The sequence below is a fragment of the Pagrus pagrus genome, assembly GCF_965226575.1.
Source record: "Pagrus pagrus genome assembly, chromosome: 10".
Taxonomy (NCBI): domain Eukaryota; kingdom Metazoa; phylum Chordata; class Actinopteri; order Spariformes; family Sparidae; genus Pagrus; species Pagrus pagrus.
This window is the reverse complement of record NC_140194.1, coordinates 3341712-3356589: the sequence shown is the minus strand read 5'-3', so window position 1 is coordinate 3356589 and position 14878 is coordinate 3341712. Positions and strand designations below refer to the sequence as shown.

The 14878-nt window shown below is 46.5% G+C and overlaps 1 protein-coding gene across 2 annotated transcripts in view; it reads left to right on the top strand.

Annotated features, from left to right (window-relative positions):
- mtss1la (MTSS I-BAR domain containing 2a) overlaps positions 1-13937 on the top strand; it is a 28035-nt gene extending 14098 nt beyond the window's left edge. The window contains exons 4-15 of one of the 2 annotated variants that reach the window (XM_084364560.1): positions 3321-3405; positions 3593-3684; positions 3777-3851; positions 6250-6407; positions 6523-6630; positions 7623-7720; positions 10263-10395; positions 10977-11051; positions 11254-11409; positions 11724-11900; positions 12085-12250; positions 12461-13937. In XM_084364560.1, coding sequence (XP_084220686.1) covers positions 3321-3405; positions 3593-3684; positions 3777-3851; positions 6250-6407; positions 6523-6630; positions 7623-7720; positions 10263-10395; positions 10977-11051; positions 11254-11409; positions 11724-11900; positions 12085-12250; positions 12461-13275 — 2138 coding nt within the window. In that variant the 3' untranslated portion in view covers positions 13276-13937. The remainder of the gene's footprint in view (positions 1-3320; positions 3406-3592; positions 3685-3776; positions 3852-6249; positions 6408-6522; positions 6631-7622; positions 7721-10262; positions 10396-10976; positions 11052-11253; positions 11410-11723; positions 11901-12084; positions 12251-12460) is intronic. The other variant, XM_084364561.1, reaches the window with a different exon arrangement.
- The last annotated feature ends 941 nt before the right edge of the window (positions 13938-14878 follow it).

Genomic DNA, 14878 nt, shown 5'->3' with positions numbered 1-14878 from the left:
TCAGATGCTGAAAGAGAGAGATAGTTTAGCTTAAGCTCCCATGTTGAAGACATCAAGGAACGAGGGCCTGTGGCAGTTTAGCTCCTGGCTCCCGGTGGCTCCTGGCAGGAGAGCCCCCTATAAAGCAGGCCCATTAAAACGCTCCTCCTTTCCCCCCGTGGAATCAGGGGAGTTAATCAGAACCAGAGCCCTGGATGGGACCACTCACTAAACGCTTAGACCACACTGAGCTGGTCCTGGATGCTGGAGCTTAAAGTTCCCAACTGAACCCAGCAGTGTGTGGAGGGGGGTCGGCTTGACCTTCCCACCGACAGACCCATGTACTCCTCGACATGCAGCAGATCTGCTGGCGATTTATCGTGTTTCGAACCAGGCGCCGTCAGCCTCTCTGACGTGCACGGCAGTCGCTGTTATAATGAACCACACATTTCTGTTTGGCTGTTCAGTTGCTCCCAGTTGTTTGCGCCGTGTCTTAAGATATATGGCTGCGTTGCATAATAGCTCTCCACTCTGGTCTGTGTTTTGCTTCATTCATGCACGTGTGGGTGTCTGCTATGAGGTCGGCACTGCTCCCCCTAAAGCCCCAGGGGTGCCCGGGTCTGCTAAATAATCACTTTCCCAGCTCCTACGCACTTCAGCCAGGTTTCGAACTCCTACAAAGACGAATATTGATAGATTTAGATGGAGGGACGGTTGAGTTCATTGTGTTTTACATGGCCCAAAATCACACATCACAAAAATGTTTCTGAACGGGCCTGGATAAGGATAAACGAAACAAAAACACTTTGACAAGGGAGAAAGGAAGAAACATCAGGAATAGTAACTGAGGTCAGATAGAAATCTACAAAACTCAGCAGAAACACTCGTCTTTCTGCTCGATCTTAACCTTCCAGCCTGTAAGTGTTTGTCACATGCCTGTGCGTGCGTGCACGGCGCTTTGGGAGTGAATCACTCTGTCCCTGTCCATCCGGTCGAGGCCAGAGGCCGGCGGGGATCGCGGACACGGCCAGGAAGCCCCTGGACCTCCCCAGGATGTAGCTGTCAGCTGATCCCCCTCTGGGAGGGGAAGGAGGAGAGGAGGAGACGGGAGGGGAAGAGGAGGGGAGAGGAAAAGAAATTGGCAGGTGTGGATGGGAGAGGAGAGGAGAGAGGAGTGGGGGGTTGGGGGTTGTCCTCGCTGGCTGACGGTGACATTGGGAAGGTCTGTTAGAGAGATAAAAGAGGCCACATTACTGCCTCACCCCCTCTCCCTCCAGCTCTCCTCCAGCCTCCCTCCATCCTGCCAGAGCTGATTTGCAGCTGTGGACGCCTCCCGTAATGCTTTTAAGGGGAGAGATGCATTACCTGTGTGCACGTGTCCTCTCTTGGCTTCATGAAGAGAGGCCGCTACATGACAGACACTCAACACCCAGTCCTGTAAAGACGGACAACCACTTTGGCTATTTATACCCAGAGCTCGGCGTACAGGTTCCACATGTTCGCTCGATCACTTCCTGCTGGTGTTTTAAGGCCCGTGTGTGATGCAGCTGGATGACCTTTCACCTCTACCCCCTCCACAGTCACCTAGGAAAGCAGCGCAGACCCAGAACACTGAAACACACTGAAGTTATTCTACATCTGCCTGTTGGAAAGAGTCCAGATCTGTTTCTCAGTGTCTTTGAACTGGCACACTGACGTCCCTGACGGCAAAGCGCTGGAGTGAAACGCTCTTTGAACTGGCAGTGTGACGTGGTATCCACTGGAGGCAGTAACCTACTTTCTTTTTTTGTGATAAACCTGGAAAATAGCGCAGATCTCACCGGACAACCATCTGGAGCATTCACCGCTCGGTGTCTGACTTCGGGTCTGCTATATCAGTCGTGTTTTCTCTTTTAGTTTCACTCCGTGTCATCACTCTTTCTTTCCTGCTTGTTTTTGCAGTGCAGGTTAGAGCCAGTTTCTCTCTCTCTCTCTGTCCGCCCTGCATGAATGGTGTTTAGGAAACAGAGAGAACAGGAAAGGCAGAGCAGGCAGGGAAGAATAGAGGGATATCCCCTTACAAGGTTCCCTCCTTTTCCCTCCAGGACGGAGGGGGTGAGAACTTCGGAAAGGGTGGATGACTGGGCGGGTGGGGGGTTGGTAAATCACACCACCTGTCCACCGCCACACAAATGTTCATTCACGACGAACACAAATACAGTCGTGCATGCCTCTACTCTGCGAGGCATCCTCTCTCTTTCCCTGTGTGTGTGGTGAGAGACCCTCAGATTAGCCCTATGTGGCCCAGATTACAGCGGGATCAGCGCTGCCACATATTACACCGGCCTGTGAACCGGCAGTAAGACAGCGGGGCCAGCCTGGGCTTTAGGGGCCGTAAACCCCCATTTTAATTACACTTTACAGCAGAGAGGAAAAGTACAGTAAGCAAGTCACACAAGCTGTTATTTAGCAACTGTGGTGGGAATCTTCATGCACGCAACGTTCAAGCGTAAAATTAATGTTTTGTCCAAAGGGACGTGAGTGCAGGATTTTAGTTTTCAGGAACTGTGTCACATTTGTTTTCCCCCTAAAGAAATGGGACATTTATGGGCTCTGCACTCGTCCACCTAGTGGCTGCAGCAGGAAACACGTCTCCATCAGGGAAGAAAAACTCCCTGATAAATTAATCTGACATACTTGCCAACCCTCCTGATTTTCCCAGGCGACTCCCGTCTTTTATTGTCCTCTGGACTAGTTTACTTCCGGCGTCGCAGTTCTCCTGTATTTCTCGCAATTCATGCCAATTTTTCACACCTTTTCCCCTTTTAGTTTAGTTTGTAGCACCGCAGGGCGTGTAGCCTGCTGTACCGTCGAGCCTCGTCCTCCTCAGTGAGGAGGACTGTAAAGGGTTGTAAAATCTGCCACGTTGATTTTTCTATCAGTCACATGGGTCACACCACATCAAACCCCCATCGAGGGGCTGACGAAGGCGTGCACAGACTGTGTGAGGGGCGGAAAATGAATGAATGAATGAAAAGTGATGCCACAGATTCACACAAGTTATTTGACATAAAAACACTGCTGCATTTTACTTCCTTTTTTCTTATTTTCATACTTTAAATGTCACCAGAGTGCAGGAAACACCTTGAATCTCCAGGCTCCAGGTAGACGCCTGCTTTGGTGTCCCTGTTTTTGAACTCTCAAGGTTGGCAAGTGCTCTGACTGACAGGAGAGAATCAGACTTTTTAAAACCCTCTCCTGATGCGTTTCCTCGCCTTTTTCCAGGCCAAGAGGCACATCTTTGCAGCGCAGCCCTCTCGATATATCACAGGTGACAATTTTGTTTTGCTGTCTTATCCAAGGTGCCACCAGGGACGTCGGCTCAGCTCTGACAAGGATGTGCATGCGACACCGCAGCATTGAGGCAAAATTACGCCACTTCACCAAGTAAGTGTCGTCTGTGTTTTCTATTTTTTCCCTCCACCCTCTCCACTGCAATTTTCTCTCTTCTGTTACCTTGGGGAGGATTACAGCGCGACCTTCCTCTCACTCTGCCACTCTTCGTTGAGTGCTTTTGTGCCTAGAGTTTGTTATTCTACCTCGTTCACTCTCGTGTCTCCTCTCTGCTGTGCAGTGCTCTTATGGAGGGCCTGGTGACGCCGCTCCAGGACAGGATTGAGGAGTGGAAGAAGACGGCTAATCAGCTGGACAAAGACCATGCCAAAGGTCAATAAGCAGGAAACACACACTGTAAATAGTTGTTTGTCAGCGCTGTGTGTCGGACAGGAATTGACGCGTGTTCGGCTTTCTCTCCACAGAATACAAGCGGTCTCGTCAGGAAATCAAGAGGAAGTCGCTAGATACCATAAAACTCCAGAAAAAAGCAAGAAAAGGTGAGAAAATAAAAGGGGGAACAAGAACCTGATGATTAATATAAAACACACCACACACAACTTTATTGAGTCGTCTTGGCTGCTGGTTCCTGCTCTGAACAAACGGTTCAGATTGAACTGGCGCCATCTAGAGCCTCGCACCCGACATGACAACTCAATCGACCCAAAAATGCCTGGCACAGTTTCAGAGGCTGCTCTCCAGCTTTGGATGATTAGTCAGCTTCTACCTCATAAATCAAAGGAATGATCTTCCTTCCTGGCTGTGCTTTGCGTTGGCCCCTTACTGCTGGATGTAATTAAATTCCTATTTTCATCACGGACTCGCTCTACACCTGCGGTACGGGCTCGTCATAAACTTGCAATGTGCCCTGATGTGATACAGCTAACACTGCCTGTTCTTCTGTCTCCCTCCTCCCCGCCTGTTTCTGCAACCCTCCTCTGTTTCTTTCTGGCTGTAGAGCTGCTAGGTATGTCTGCTGTGCTGTGTCCTGTGTGAGCACTTCATGGGATAGTTTTTATGTTCGAAGGCATCGTGGTCATCTGTAGATCAGACTGCCAGTCAAAGCAAACCCTGTGCTGTCTGAGCATTTTTGGTTAAAGGAAGGAATGTTTGACGTTTTTGGAAATACACTGAGCTGGGTGAGAAGATTGATACCTCACTCTTGTATGTTACCACCAGCAGAAAGTAAGCTTAGCTTAGCACAACGGCTGTAGCCTAGCTCTGCCAAAGATAACAAAATCCACCTACCTGCTTCTCTCAAATTCATTCATTCAATTAATCTGGTTTGTTTAATCCAAACAGAAACACAAGTGTTAAAACGAAACACTGCTATGTTGCAGAGCTAGCCAGCGTACACGTTTCCCCCCATTTCCTGTATTTATGCTAAGCTAAGCTACCATCTTACAGATATGACCCGACCAGCTCTCTGCAAGAAATAAAACAATTGAATGTTGAGCTATTCCTCAAGCGACGCATGCACTGTAAATATCCTAATATTAAAGATGTTTAGTTATAAATAAGTGAACAGGTGTTACAGATAACAATAAAGGGTAAGTTCACCCAAAAATGAAAATTCGCTGTCATGCTGATGGAAAGTCAGGTGAAGTTTCGTGATCCGCAAAACATTTCTGGAGCTTCACAGCAAAACAGCGTTCTCCTAAACAATTGGATTAGACGGGGAAAGACAACAGAACAAAACAAAATGGCTCCACGCAGCTCGTTATAAACCGAACTCGTGCACCCACTCCAAAGCTGCTAATGCTTTCAGCTTAGCGGCTGCAAGTGCTGAAGATTTCACCTCTAAAAAGGGTGAAAAAAACATTTTTATGACCTTCTGGTGACATGGGTTACACTGGACGAGCTGTAAGAGGCCACTTCTGTTTTTGTTTGTTTTGTTCTGGTTGTATTTTTTCACATTTTTAGTCCACATCTACTTCAGTTGTTTAGGGAGAACGCTGCAGCACGAAAACTTCACCTGACTTTCCATCTGCAGAGAGGGTGAGTCGACGATGAATGCATGAATGAATTTGTATTTTTGGGTGAACTCATCCTTAAACAATGGCTCTGCTCTATTTAAGTGTAGCAGCGGGCCTGTTTGATGTTTTTAAAAGTAGCCTTCCATTTTCTAAATGCCTTTTTTTTTAACAGGGTAGGAAACTTCCACTTGTTTGGCAACATCTCAGTCAGACAACCCGTCGTTCCTCTGAGCAAGAATAGCTTCTTTTTAATGAGTTGACATTTGGCTCTTCGGTGGCAGCAAATGTTTCAACGTCTTCTACCAAAAACACCCAAACTCCTGTTTTTTATGGACTAAATGGGACTCTTGATTTAACGAGAGCCAAAGACATATATAGTGTTGCAGAGAGCTTTTTGCTGGCAGTGCAGCGCGACACAAATCTGAATTCACTCGAACTATCTTCCTTCCTCGAGTGCTTTGTTTAAAATGGAACCAAAAATGCCAGGATACGCTGCAGGGGGCTTTTAAAAGCTTATAACTGGTCAGCACACGTCTGCGTAAATCATACAACATCTTCGTGGTCATCGTCATTAATTAATCTGCCTTCGTTCATCCTCAGTATCACCTCATGTCACTGTGGTATGCAGGTCTTGAATGACTCTCACACATTGTGTTTACATCTGTGTGTCTAATCAAGTTCATTTCAGGTTCCTTTGCATCAACTTATTACCGAGTGTCCTCTCATCCCTCATGCACATGAACCATTTGAGTGTGGTGTTCGTCCGTGCATTGACCTGCAGCACACCAGCAGTTTATCATCATGTCTTCTAATCGTCTCTCATTATTTTTACTCTCTCCCTGCACTGTGTACGCTTTCCTTCACTTCACTCCCCCTCCCCCTCCCTCAACTCTCTCTGCACCCTTTGCTTTGCCTCGGGCAGGCCGGGGGAACCTGCGCCCCCAGCTGGACAGTGCCATGCAGGACGTCAGCGACCTGTACCTGCTGATGGAGGAGACGGAGAAGCAGGCGGTGCGCAGGGCCCTCCTGGAAGAGAGAGGGCGTTACTGTACATTCATCAACATGCTGCAGCCGGTGGTGGTGAGCGACACTCAGCCTTTGTTGTGCAAACAGCACTGATGTTTTACAGATGACTTCCTGTGCTCGCTCTTGTTGTTGGTAGCTGTTTTAATTCGATTCCTGTTTTCCCCTCCAGAATGTGGAGATCGCCATGCTGGGAGAGATAACACATTTACAGGCCATTGTTGATGACCTCACCGTGCTGACTGAAGACCCACACAAGCTGCCACCAGCCAGTGAGCAGGTAACACCAGTTCAACGCTGTAAAGCAGTTTCAGAGTTTGAATTTACGGCCGTCAATCTGCTTGATTGTGACACTTTTCTACAATTGCGTTCGTGCCGATAATATTGATTTCTAACTGTAGTCGGCCTCTTTTATGTAAGCTAACTGCTGGAAACACTTTTTAGACGGGCTACTCCATTAAAGAGTAATTTTATTCCACATTAAAGTGTGTTTACGGGCCTTGTGGAGGACTTTATATGTGGAAAAAAGTCGTTTAAAATAATGATGATGATGGAGATGGCCACTTACAAGTACTTTTTGTATGTCCAAAGCTCAATATAACATTTTTTACATCCATTGTTGTCCTAAATTATAGAAAAAGGGCTTCATAGGTTTATTTTTTGGAGTATTGAGTTCCTCTTACTCCATCTGCTGTAAATACTCCTGAGAGCACCACGCGGGATCAGCCTGGCAGTGAAAATATTCCCCAACAAATGCACTGTTTACTCCAACATTTGCTTAAAGCTATATTAACCATCTGTTTAAAGATATTAAATAACCTTTTCTGGAAAATGAAACTACATGTTAGTAACCAATGAATGAGCTTTTCTGCTGAGAGCAGCAGATGGACGAGGGGAAAAGGTCAAAAGTGTTGACTTCTCATGATGTTTGTTGGCAGAATATTAGAAAATAATGCACAGACACGCTTTAATGCAGCTTTTGGACGTTGGATGTGAGGATGCTCTCGTTTTATGTCTGCTCTTACTCCCCTTCTTATTAGTCTCACCACAGCCTGACCGAACTGACCCGTTTCCAAATTAATTAATCCTCTCATATGTCCCTCAGCACGGCTTAAAAAATAACTTGTTCGGGGGTGAATGTTGGAACAAGTTGTAATCCACAGTAATTTATCACAATCTGTCTTTTCTCTCTCATCATGTAAAAACCAATGTTGTCCACTTCTGTTGTTGCCACCGTATCGTCACCACTCGGTCATGTGTTGCTGCTCGCAGGTGATCCGGGACTTGAAAGGTTCTGATTACAGCTGGTCCTACCAGACCCCTCCTTCCTCCCCGAGCAGCACCGGCTCCAGGAAGAGCAGCATGTGCAGGTACATCCAGTATACACACACACATACATATAGACGCGGTCTGTTTCGTGTGTTGGGTCAGATGTGTTGTTGTGGTGGATGAATTATTAAAGGTTGTCAGGTGACCTCGCTCCCTCAGCACACAGCCGGAGACAGACTATCAGTGACAGTCAACATGCTGTGCACGGTGTGTCTTGCCAGCTTCTCGGCTCTTGCTCCTGGCAGATTTGCACTTCTCAAGCTTCTTACAGCCAGATTAGGACCAAAGCTGTGAAACATTACAGCCTGACAGCCGTGAGCCTGCATGAGAACCAAAATCCCACATTTTTAGGAAGTCTGATGGTGATAGTTCAACAATTTAATCACGCGTATATGGGTCGGAGGTGCTCTCCAGGTCACGAGACGAGATTTTCTTTACAAATAAAACCCTGTAATGTCGAGTTACAGGATCATCGAACCGGGTTATCACAAGTTAACACCTCGCGTGTGACAGCCTCCCTGATAGTTGCACCAATCAGCACTGCCGCCTGTTTTCCGTCTGTCTTTTACACAGACTGAACGTTCGTAACGCGCATTAAAACCGTTACTTTGTCAGTTAGCTTGATGTTTGGAGGGTAAAATAAGACCAGTCCTTGAAAAGTTTATATCTCCCAAATGTCAGCTTTTCTGTGGAAGCAACCTTGGTTTCAGCTTGATCGCTGTACATTTTTCAGTTTATCCACTAAGTCTGTAAAAGGGTTTTGACAAGCCGAAGGTCATAGCGTTTCTCTCCTTTTTAGTAGAAAGGCTTGCCGTGGTGGAGTTGTGGATAAGAAAAAAAATTGAAAATCCCCAAGTATAACAGGATTTTCTCAATATAACGGTGATTCACAGACGTTTTATAAATGTGATGGCGAGACGAAGGTCTTGGCTGCGAGTTGGAAGAAAAACAAGGAGTGTTCGTTAAGTGAACGAGGACATCAGGAGATCGTCGAATCATTTAAGGTTATTTGATTTTGTCATATTTAATTTGGCACGTCTCCTTGAGCGTCATCCTAGAGGACGAACATTAAGGAGATATGATAATTTTCAGATATATTCCAGATGGGAAGCTGAAAAGCACAGGTCGCACATTTAGAAATGCGTGGGTGACAAAAGAAGTAACGCTGAGTGAGATCGACAGCAGCAGAGAGGCAGAAAGTGTGAAGACAGCTGTTGGTGTTCAGAGGGAAAGTAAAATCAAAGAAGAAATAACTTTTTAATGCTCTTTGATGCACCAAAATTAGACGAACAGCATCATTTGGACTTTTCGCACAACGCTGTCTTCATGTTCTTTCTGCTTTTGTGATCAATTTTTCATTCCGTGTTTTGCTGTTTTCGTTACGGCCTCTACACAAACCCTGCCACAACAAGTTTCAGAAACAAGATGAGGAGGGAAAAATACCAGAGTCTTGATCACAATCCTGTTTGTTTTTACATGAATACTGTTTTTGTAGAAGATCTCTGATGCCAAAATGAAACAGATCCAGCAAAGAAATCTGTAAAGTAATTTGTATTTGTATGAATGAATAAAATGATGAACACATTTTAATAGGACACTTAATTAGCCTTTTTCTTCGATAACATAATAAATGTTTTTTTGAAATGTATTGAAACATTTCTGATACGGGATAATAATCCTCTTTTCAGACTCGAAACAAATTGTACAACAAAAATTGGATATAATTCATTTTCTTTGTTAGCTTTTTCGAGCTTCTCCTTTTTAGAAAGCGAGATGCATTATCAAGGCCACAATTAAGTACAGACAACTGACCCATCACTGCTCCGGGGGCGGGTGTATGTTCACGAGTGAACCTCAGCGCTGCTGACAGGGACTGACAGCAGCTATAAAAGACGACCTTTCACATTAAAAGAGTTTCTTCTGTGCCGGCTGGCTGCAGGGACGTTTAGCACATCAAGTTATATTTACGATTGAAGATTCTTCAAACAGCTGACAGTCGATCACAGATGTGAGTTTCCCGGCCGCCCCGCAGGGAACGCTTTTAATGCGACAGACTGTCCGTCATAGCTGCCGTCAGGTCAGGCCCCCCCCCGATGTGACTGGACAGTTGATTGTGATTTTAAAGGTGCACTCCGTAGTTTTGGGGAAGAAATTTCAATCAGAAGAGAGAAAGATCTGACCTTAAAGGACGACACAGTTTCATCCTGTTTTACTTTGTTTATATGTGGCGGACCCTGCCACCGTTCTGGCTTCAAATGGTGTTTTGCGGTTTTCCTCTGAGAAAAGCTTGTTTATTCACTTATGGAAGAAATAAATAATTGAATTAGTTTGAATTTCTTCTCCAAAACTACGTAGTGCCCCTTTAAGTTTGACCTTGATGATGCATCTTCTTAGTTCTTGAAAACTACGGACTGAGTCATTGCTGGCAGGTTTGTGCTGCTCTCTGCTGGACAACACCGAACTGCAGTACAACTCTTTAATTCACTTCAGTTGTCATGTAATTAGTAAATGCGAACACGAGTGCACTTCACTTCATCTTCTGTACATGTAGAGTTATACACTGATGTGATATCTCGTCGACAGCCTCCTCCAGATGCCCTCGGCCGGAGCACATCGGCTCAGCAGCGTCTCCTCCCACGACTCGGGCTTCGTGTCCCAGGACGCCAACACCCACTCGAAGCCTCCGTCGCCCATGCCCTCTGACATCGCCAGCCAGGTGCAGTAGCAGTCTCAAGCCGTCACACTACAGTTCGTACTTCGATCAGGAGGAAATGAGTGGATGTTACTGCAGCAGGACTCGTTAGCGCCACACATTACACAAGCAGTGATGCTGCAGGGCAGGATGACACAGAAACTAAAATAGTCCTCTGTCCTTTCTCTGGCACCAGTCTTGTTTGTATTTCAGAGGGTAGACTCATAGTCTCAGTAAGAGCTTGATAGTCAGAGCTCCTCGCTGCAGCAGAGCTTCACCAGTTACCAATGTTGATTTTTTTTCTCCCTGGACTGATAAAGTTATTCAAGCTCTCACGGTCTGAACTTATCGCAGTGTACATAACAAACTCACCAGCAGGCCGACTGATGCAATGTTCTTTTCTGAATAAATGATCTTACTTTACTTTCAATCTAGACTTCGCTATATAGACCCCCTCAGAGATGAAAACACCTCCCTCCTCCTAAAGCTCATCAACACTCTTCTCCAACTCCCACCCTCTTCCTGTTCATCTCTTACACCTCTCTCTCCATTTCCTCTTTCCCTCCACTGTTTTTTTTTTTTTTCTTCATCTTCCCTTTACCCAGAAATCAACAAGCTCAGCCTCTTCTGAGGCTTCAGAAACCTGCCAGTCTGTCAGCGAGTGCAACTCTCCTACAGCGGTTAGTACTGCATGCTTCTCATCGCTTTATTGGACACACACACACGCAAACACACACAATGTGCTGTGCATTTTTTACTCAGTGTTATCTTCTATACTGTTAAGAGGCCTGTGGGCTCCACTCGGCAGCCGCGGGGCGGTTTGACGTGGACTATTCACGGGTGTCGAGCACTCTGACTCAGACTTGTCTGTCCGTTCCGCAGTTTGGCTCATGCTCATCCTTCGGTACCTTTCGCCCTGCTTTCTCTCACACTGGCACCATCAGGCCTCTCTCTGTCATACTTCCTGCGTCCCCCACATTTAACCACTCCCCTGGATCCAACACCCCCTCACCTACATCAAAGGTTCCTAGCTGGAAGGTTTGTTTTCATTTGCAATTTCACTTTTGGGTTTGCTCTTTTTTTAAAACTTTGTTGCTTCTTTGCTTCTTGTGTTTTATTGCCTTCATTTTGCTGGTTCTCATCAAGCTCAGTTTTTCCAATCTTTCCTCGCAAAGATGCGCCAAACTGAGACGGCTCTCTTCATTTAACAACACTCACATAGCCTAATGTCTGCATCAGCTTCTAACCAGCTCATGAGCCAAATCAGCAGCTTCCATGTTTAACTGTTGGACGGCGAGCGCCGGAGATGCACAGTTGGGAGACAGTCTCATTTTTTCCTTCTGCTACCGCAGGACTGGGCCAAATCGAGTTCCTGCGAGCCATCATTGGCCAGCACTCTGCAGCGTAGGAGGGAGTCTGTGGATAAGATGAGAGAACTTGAAGCTCCGCCCAGCCCGCTGGGGTATTCTGGGATGCAACCAGATGATCCGCACCGAGCGAGAATCGGCCCAGGAACCATTGCAGCCAAGGTAAGAGTGAAAAATGTAAATTTAAGCATATGAATTTGTATGCTGTGAGAATATAAGTGTGGTGAATTGCATATGTAAATGTGTGCTAATCTTTATGTATGTCCTACCTGCCTGTGCGTCTATGTGTGTGTGTGTGTGCGTCTGTGTGCGTCTGTGTGTGTGTGTGTGTGTGTGTGTGTCTCAGCATGGCGAGCCGCTCTCTCCAGCAGCCAGTACTCTCGCTATGGTCCTGACCCGAGGTTTGAGTATGGAGCAGCAGAAGAGCAGCAGGGACTCTCTGCAGTACTCCAGCGGCTACAGCACCCAGACCAACACCCCCTCCTGCTCCGAGGACACCATCCCCTCTCAAGGTGCCACTCTCAGCCTCAACAGACATTTATAGCACAGGATTTCTATTTTCTATGTAAATGTGTTGACACTGTTGTGTCATTCAAAGGGCAGTACCCCCTGCCTTCAGCGCTGACATGATTAAAGTAAATAATTATGGAATAAAAGTCAACAGCTGCAGAAAAACTGCTTTTATTAAAAATACATTCTCATGATTCTCTTTCACCTTCTAGGTTCTGATTATGAATGCTACTCTCTCAATGGGGATGCTGACAGTGAAGGCCAGGCCGACTTTGACAAGTCCTCCACCATCCCGCGACACAGTAACATCGCTCAGAGCTACCGCCGCATGATCCAAACCAAGAGGCCCGCCAGCACAGCAGGTCTGCCTGCAGGTAAGACCCTGCAGGGGACTCCAAACGGTGCAGGCGGTAGCAGCAGCTCTGGAGCCATCGCGTCGGGGACGGCCACCATCCGCAGGACGCCGTCCTCCAAAACTGGAGTGAGACGCACGCCGTCCACGTCCGGCCCCATCCCCATCCGGCCCCCCATCGTGCCAGTTAAGACGCCCACAGTGCCAGATTCTCCGGGGTATGCCAGCCCGTCGCAGCATCGCGTGGGCAGCGAGGAGTTTCTGTACGCTGATGACCCATCTAGTAGTGACTACATGAGGGCTTCTCCAAAGCGGATGAGCCTCCCCGACACAGCTTGGGGCTGCGGAGGAGGCGGAGGAGGGGCGGACAGGACTGTTTATGCCCAGCAGGCCCCCGGCATGGCCGCCCACAGTGCTGAGGAGGACCCTCTGCTCGCTGCCAACCGCCACAGCCTGGTGGAGAAGATAGGGGAGCTGGCAGCCAGCGCCCACGCCCTCGGTGAGGGTCAGTTCCCCTTTCAAAGCTCACTGCCAGGGGATCCGGCTCTGTGCGTGCCCCAGGAGCTGTCCTCCATGACCCAGGAAGACAAGGATGTGCTGGTGTCAATACGCCGGGGCGTGAGGCTCCGCAAGACAATGACTGACGACAGGTCGGCTCCCAGGATCCTGCGGTAGCTGAGGGGGAAGGAGGCTGTGACGCAGCAGCTGTGGTGCCCTTACTTACAAACTGAAGCTTTGTAGTGAAATGAAACAGCACTCATGTGACACATGAACTGTGGTACAAGTAACAAAGAGGATGTAACATGTGGTGAATGAAGGCCAGTTCAGAGTAATGACCATGAACCAATGTCAAGTCATTTCATGTCATGTATGTAATGCGTACGTACAAAGTAATCCATATTTTTTTGGTTTTTATTCTTCTGTTTGGTTTTTGTTTCCGTCTGTGGGCTTCGTGGCTGTGCTGTCTGCTCCCCGTGTGACCGGTCGTTTCAGCCCAGTTTGTCCCTTTTTAGAGCCGGCGGTGACGAAGGCGTCGCCGCCGTTAGGGATCGAATGCTCTGTGTCTTTGTTCTTTGCTCGTATGATTATTCTAATATTGTGCATTTCTTAATTAACACGGCCAGCTGTCAGTGGGGAAGCGATGGGCGAAGCGCTCTGCGAGCCTGTCTGTATGTTGTGTTTCACATCATTACTGTACATGTACCGTATTACTGTTTTTGTTTCATAAGCTGAACAGCAGCTGTGTAAGTCATGTAAAATAGGAGCAATATGGCAGTGTTTTTATTGCTGTACTGTACTGTCAATATATTCTGCAATTAAACAGGCTTTTTACTGTTGACTGGCTTGATTGTCTGGGTCAGGAAATTAAGTGTATTTATTTACTAATTGAAAATCATCCGTCCGTATTGTCCAGACCTTAAATAATCTGATAATCGGCAGTGCACTCTGCCGCAGCTGCAGCCGTTATTACTTTATGTACCAATATTTTTTTAATTGAAAAGTATATCTACAAAATCTAAAGTGGGCTTCAACTATTTTCCGCAGGCTTTTTTTTTTTTTTTTTTTATTTCTTCAATACTTTCTCCACTTTAGACTTTTTGAAACTGTGTAATTTTATTATAGTTTTATTTCCCCAGGAGCGTTCTCTACTCCGGGTTTTAATGCTGCAGTTAAACCATCAGTATTTTATGATTTGTCCAGCACAGTAATCTTAATTTTCCATCAGTCTGGACGCTGTAATTTCATCTGGAAAACCCAATTTCAAACTTTTAACTGAGTGTCTATTTTCCCCAGTAATTTAATGCTCGGTCCACTGTGACTGCCCACAGTCAGTGTTTACAACACTGCAGTACCGGGAAGCGACAGATGGGGGCGCCAGAGACCCTTCACTGTGGGTGAGTGGGGCCAAAACAAGCAGTAATGGAGGACATCCAGGAGATCACTGCTGCAGTTCAGACGTGTGGATGAAGAGCGGGATGAAGAGGAGGAGGAGAAGGTGGTGGTGGAGGAGGAGGAGGAGGTGGAGGAGGAGGTGGAGGAGGAGGTAAGGACGCTTCACAGCTTTCAGGACGAACAACATTAATGTTACACGAGTGAAGCTGAAAACTGAAAACATGTTAGCATCCAAACATGGACCCAAACTGGTTTAGCTAGCTGCTTCTCCAAGGAACACTATATATTAAACTATATATATAATTAATATATTAATAAATATATATATATATATATATACATATATATATATATATATATATATATATATATATATATATATATA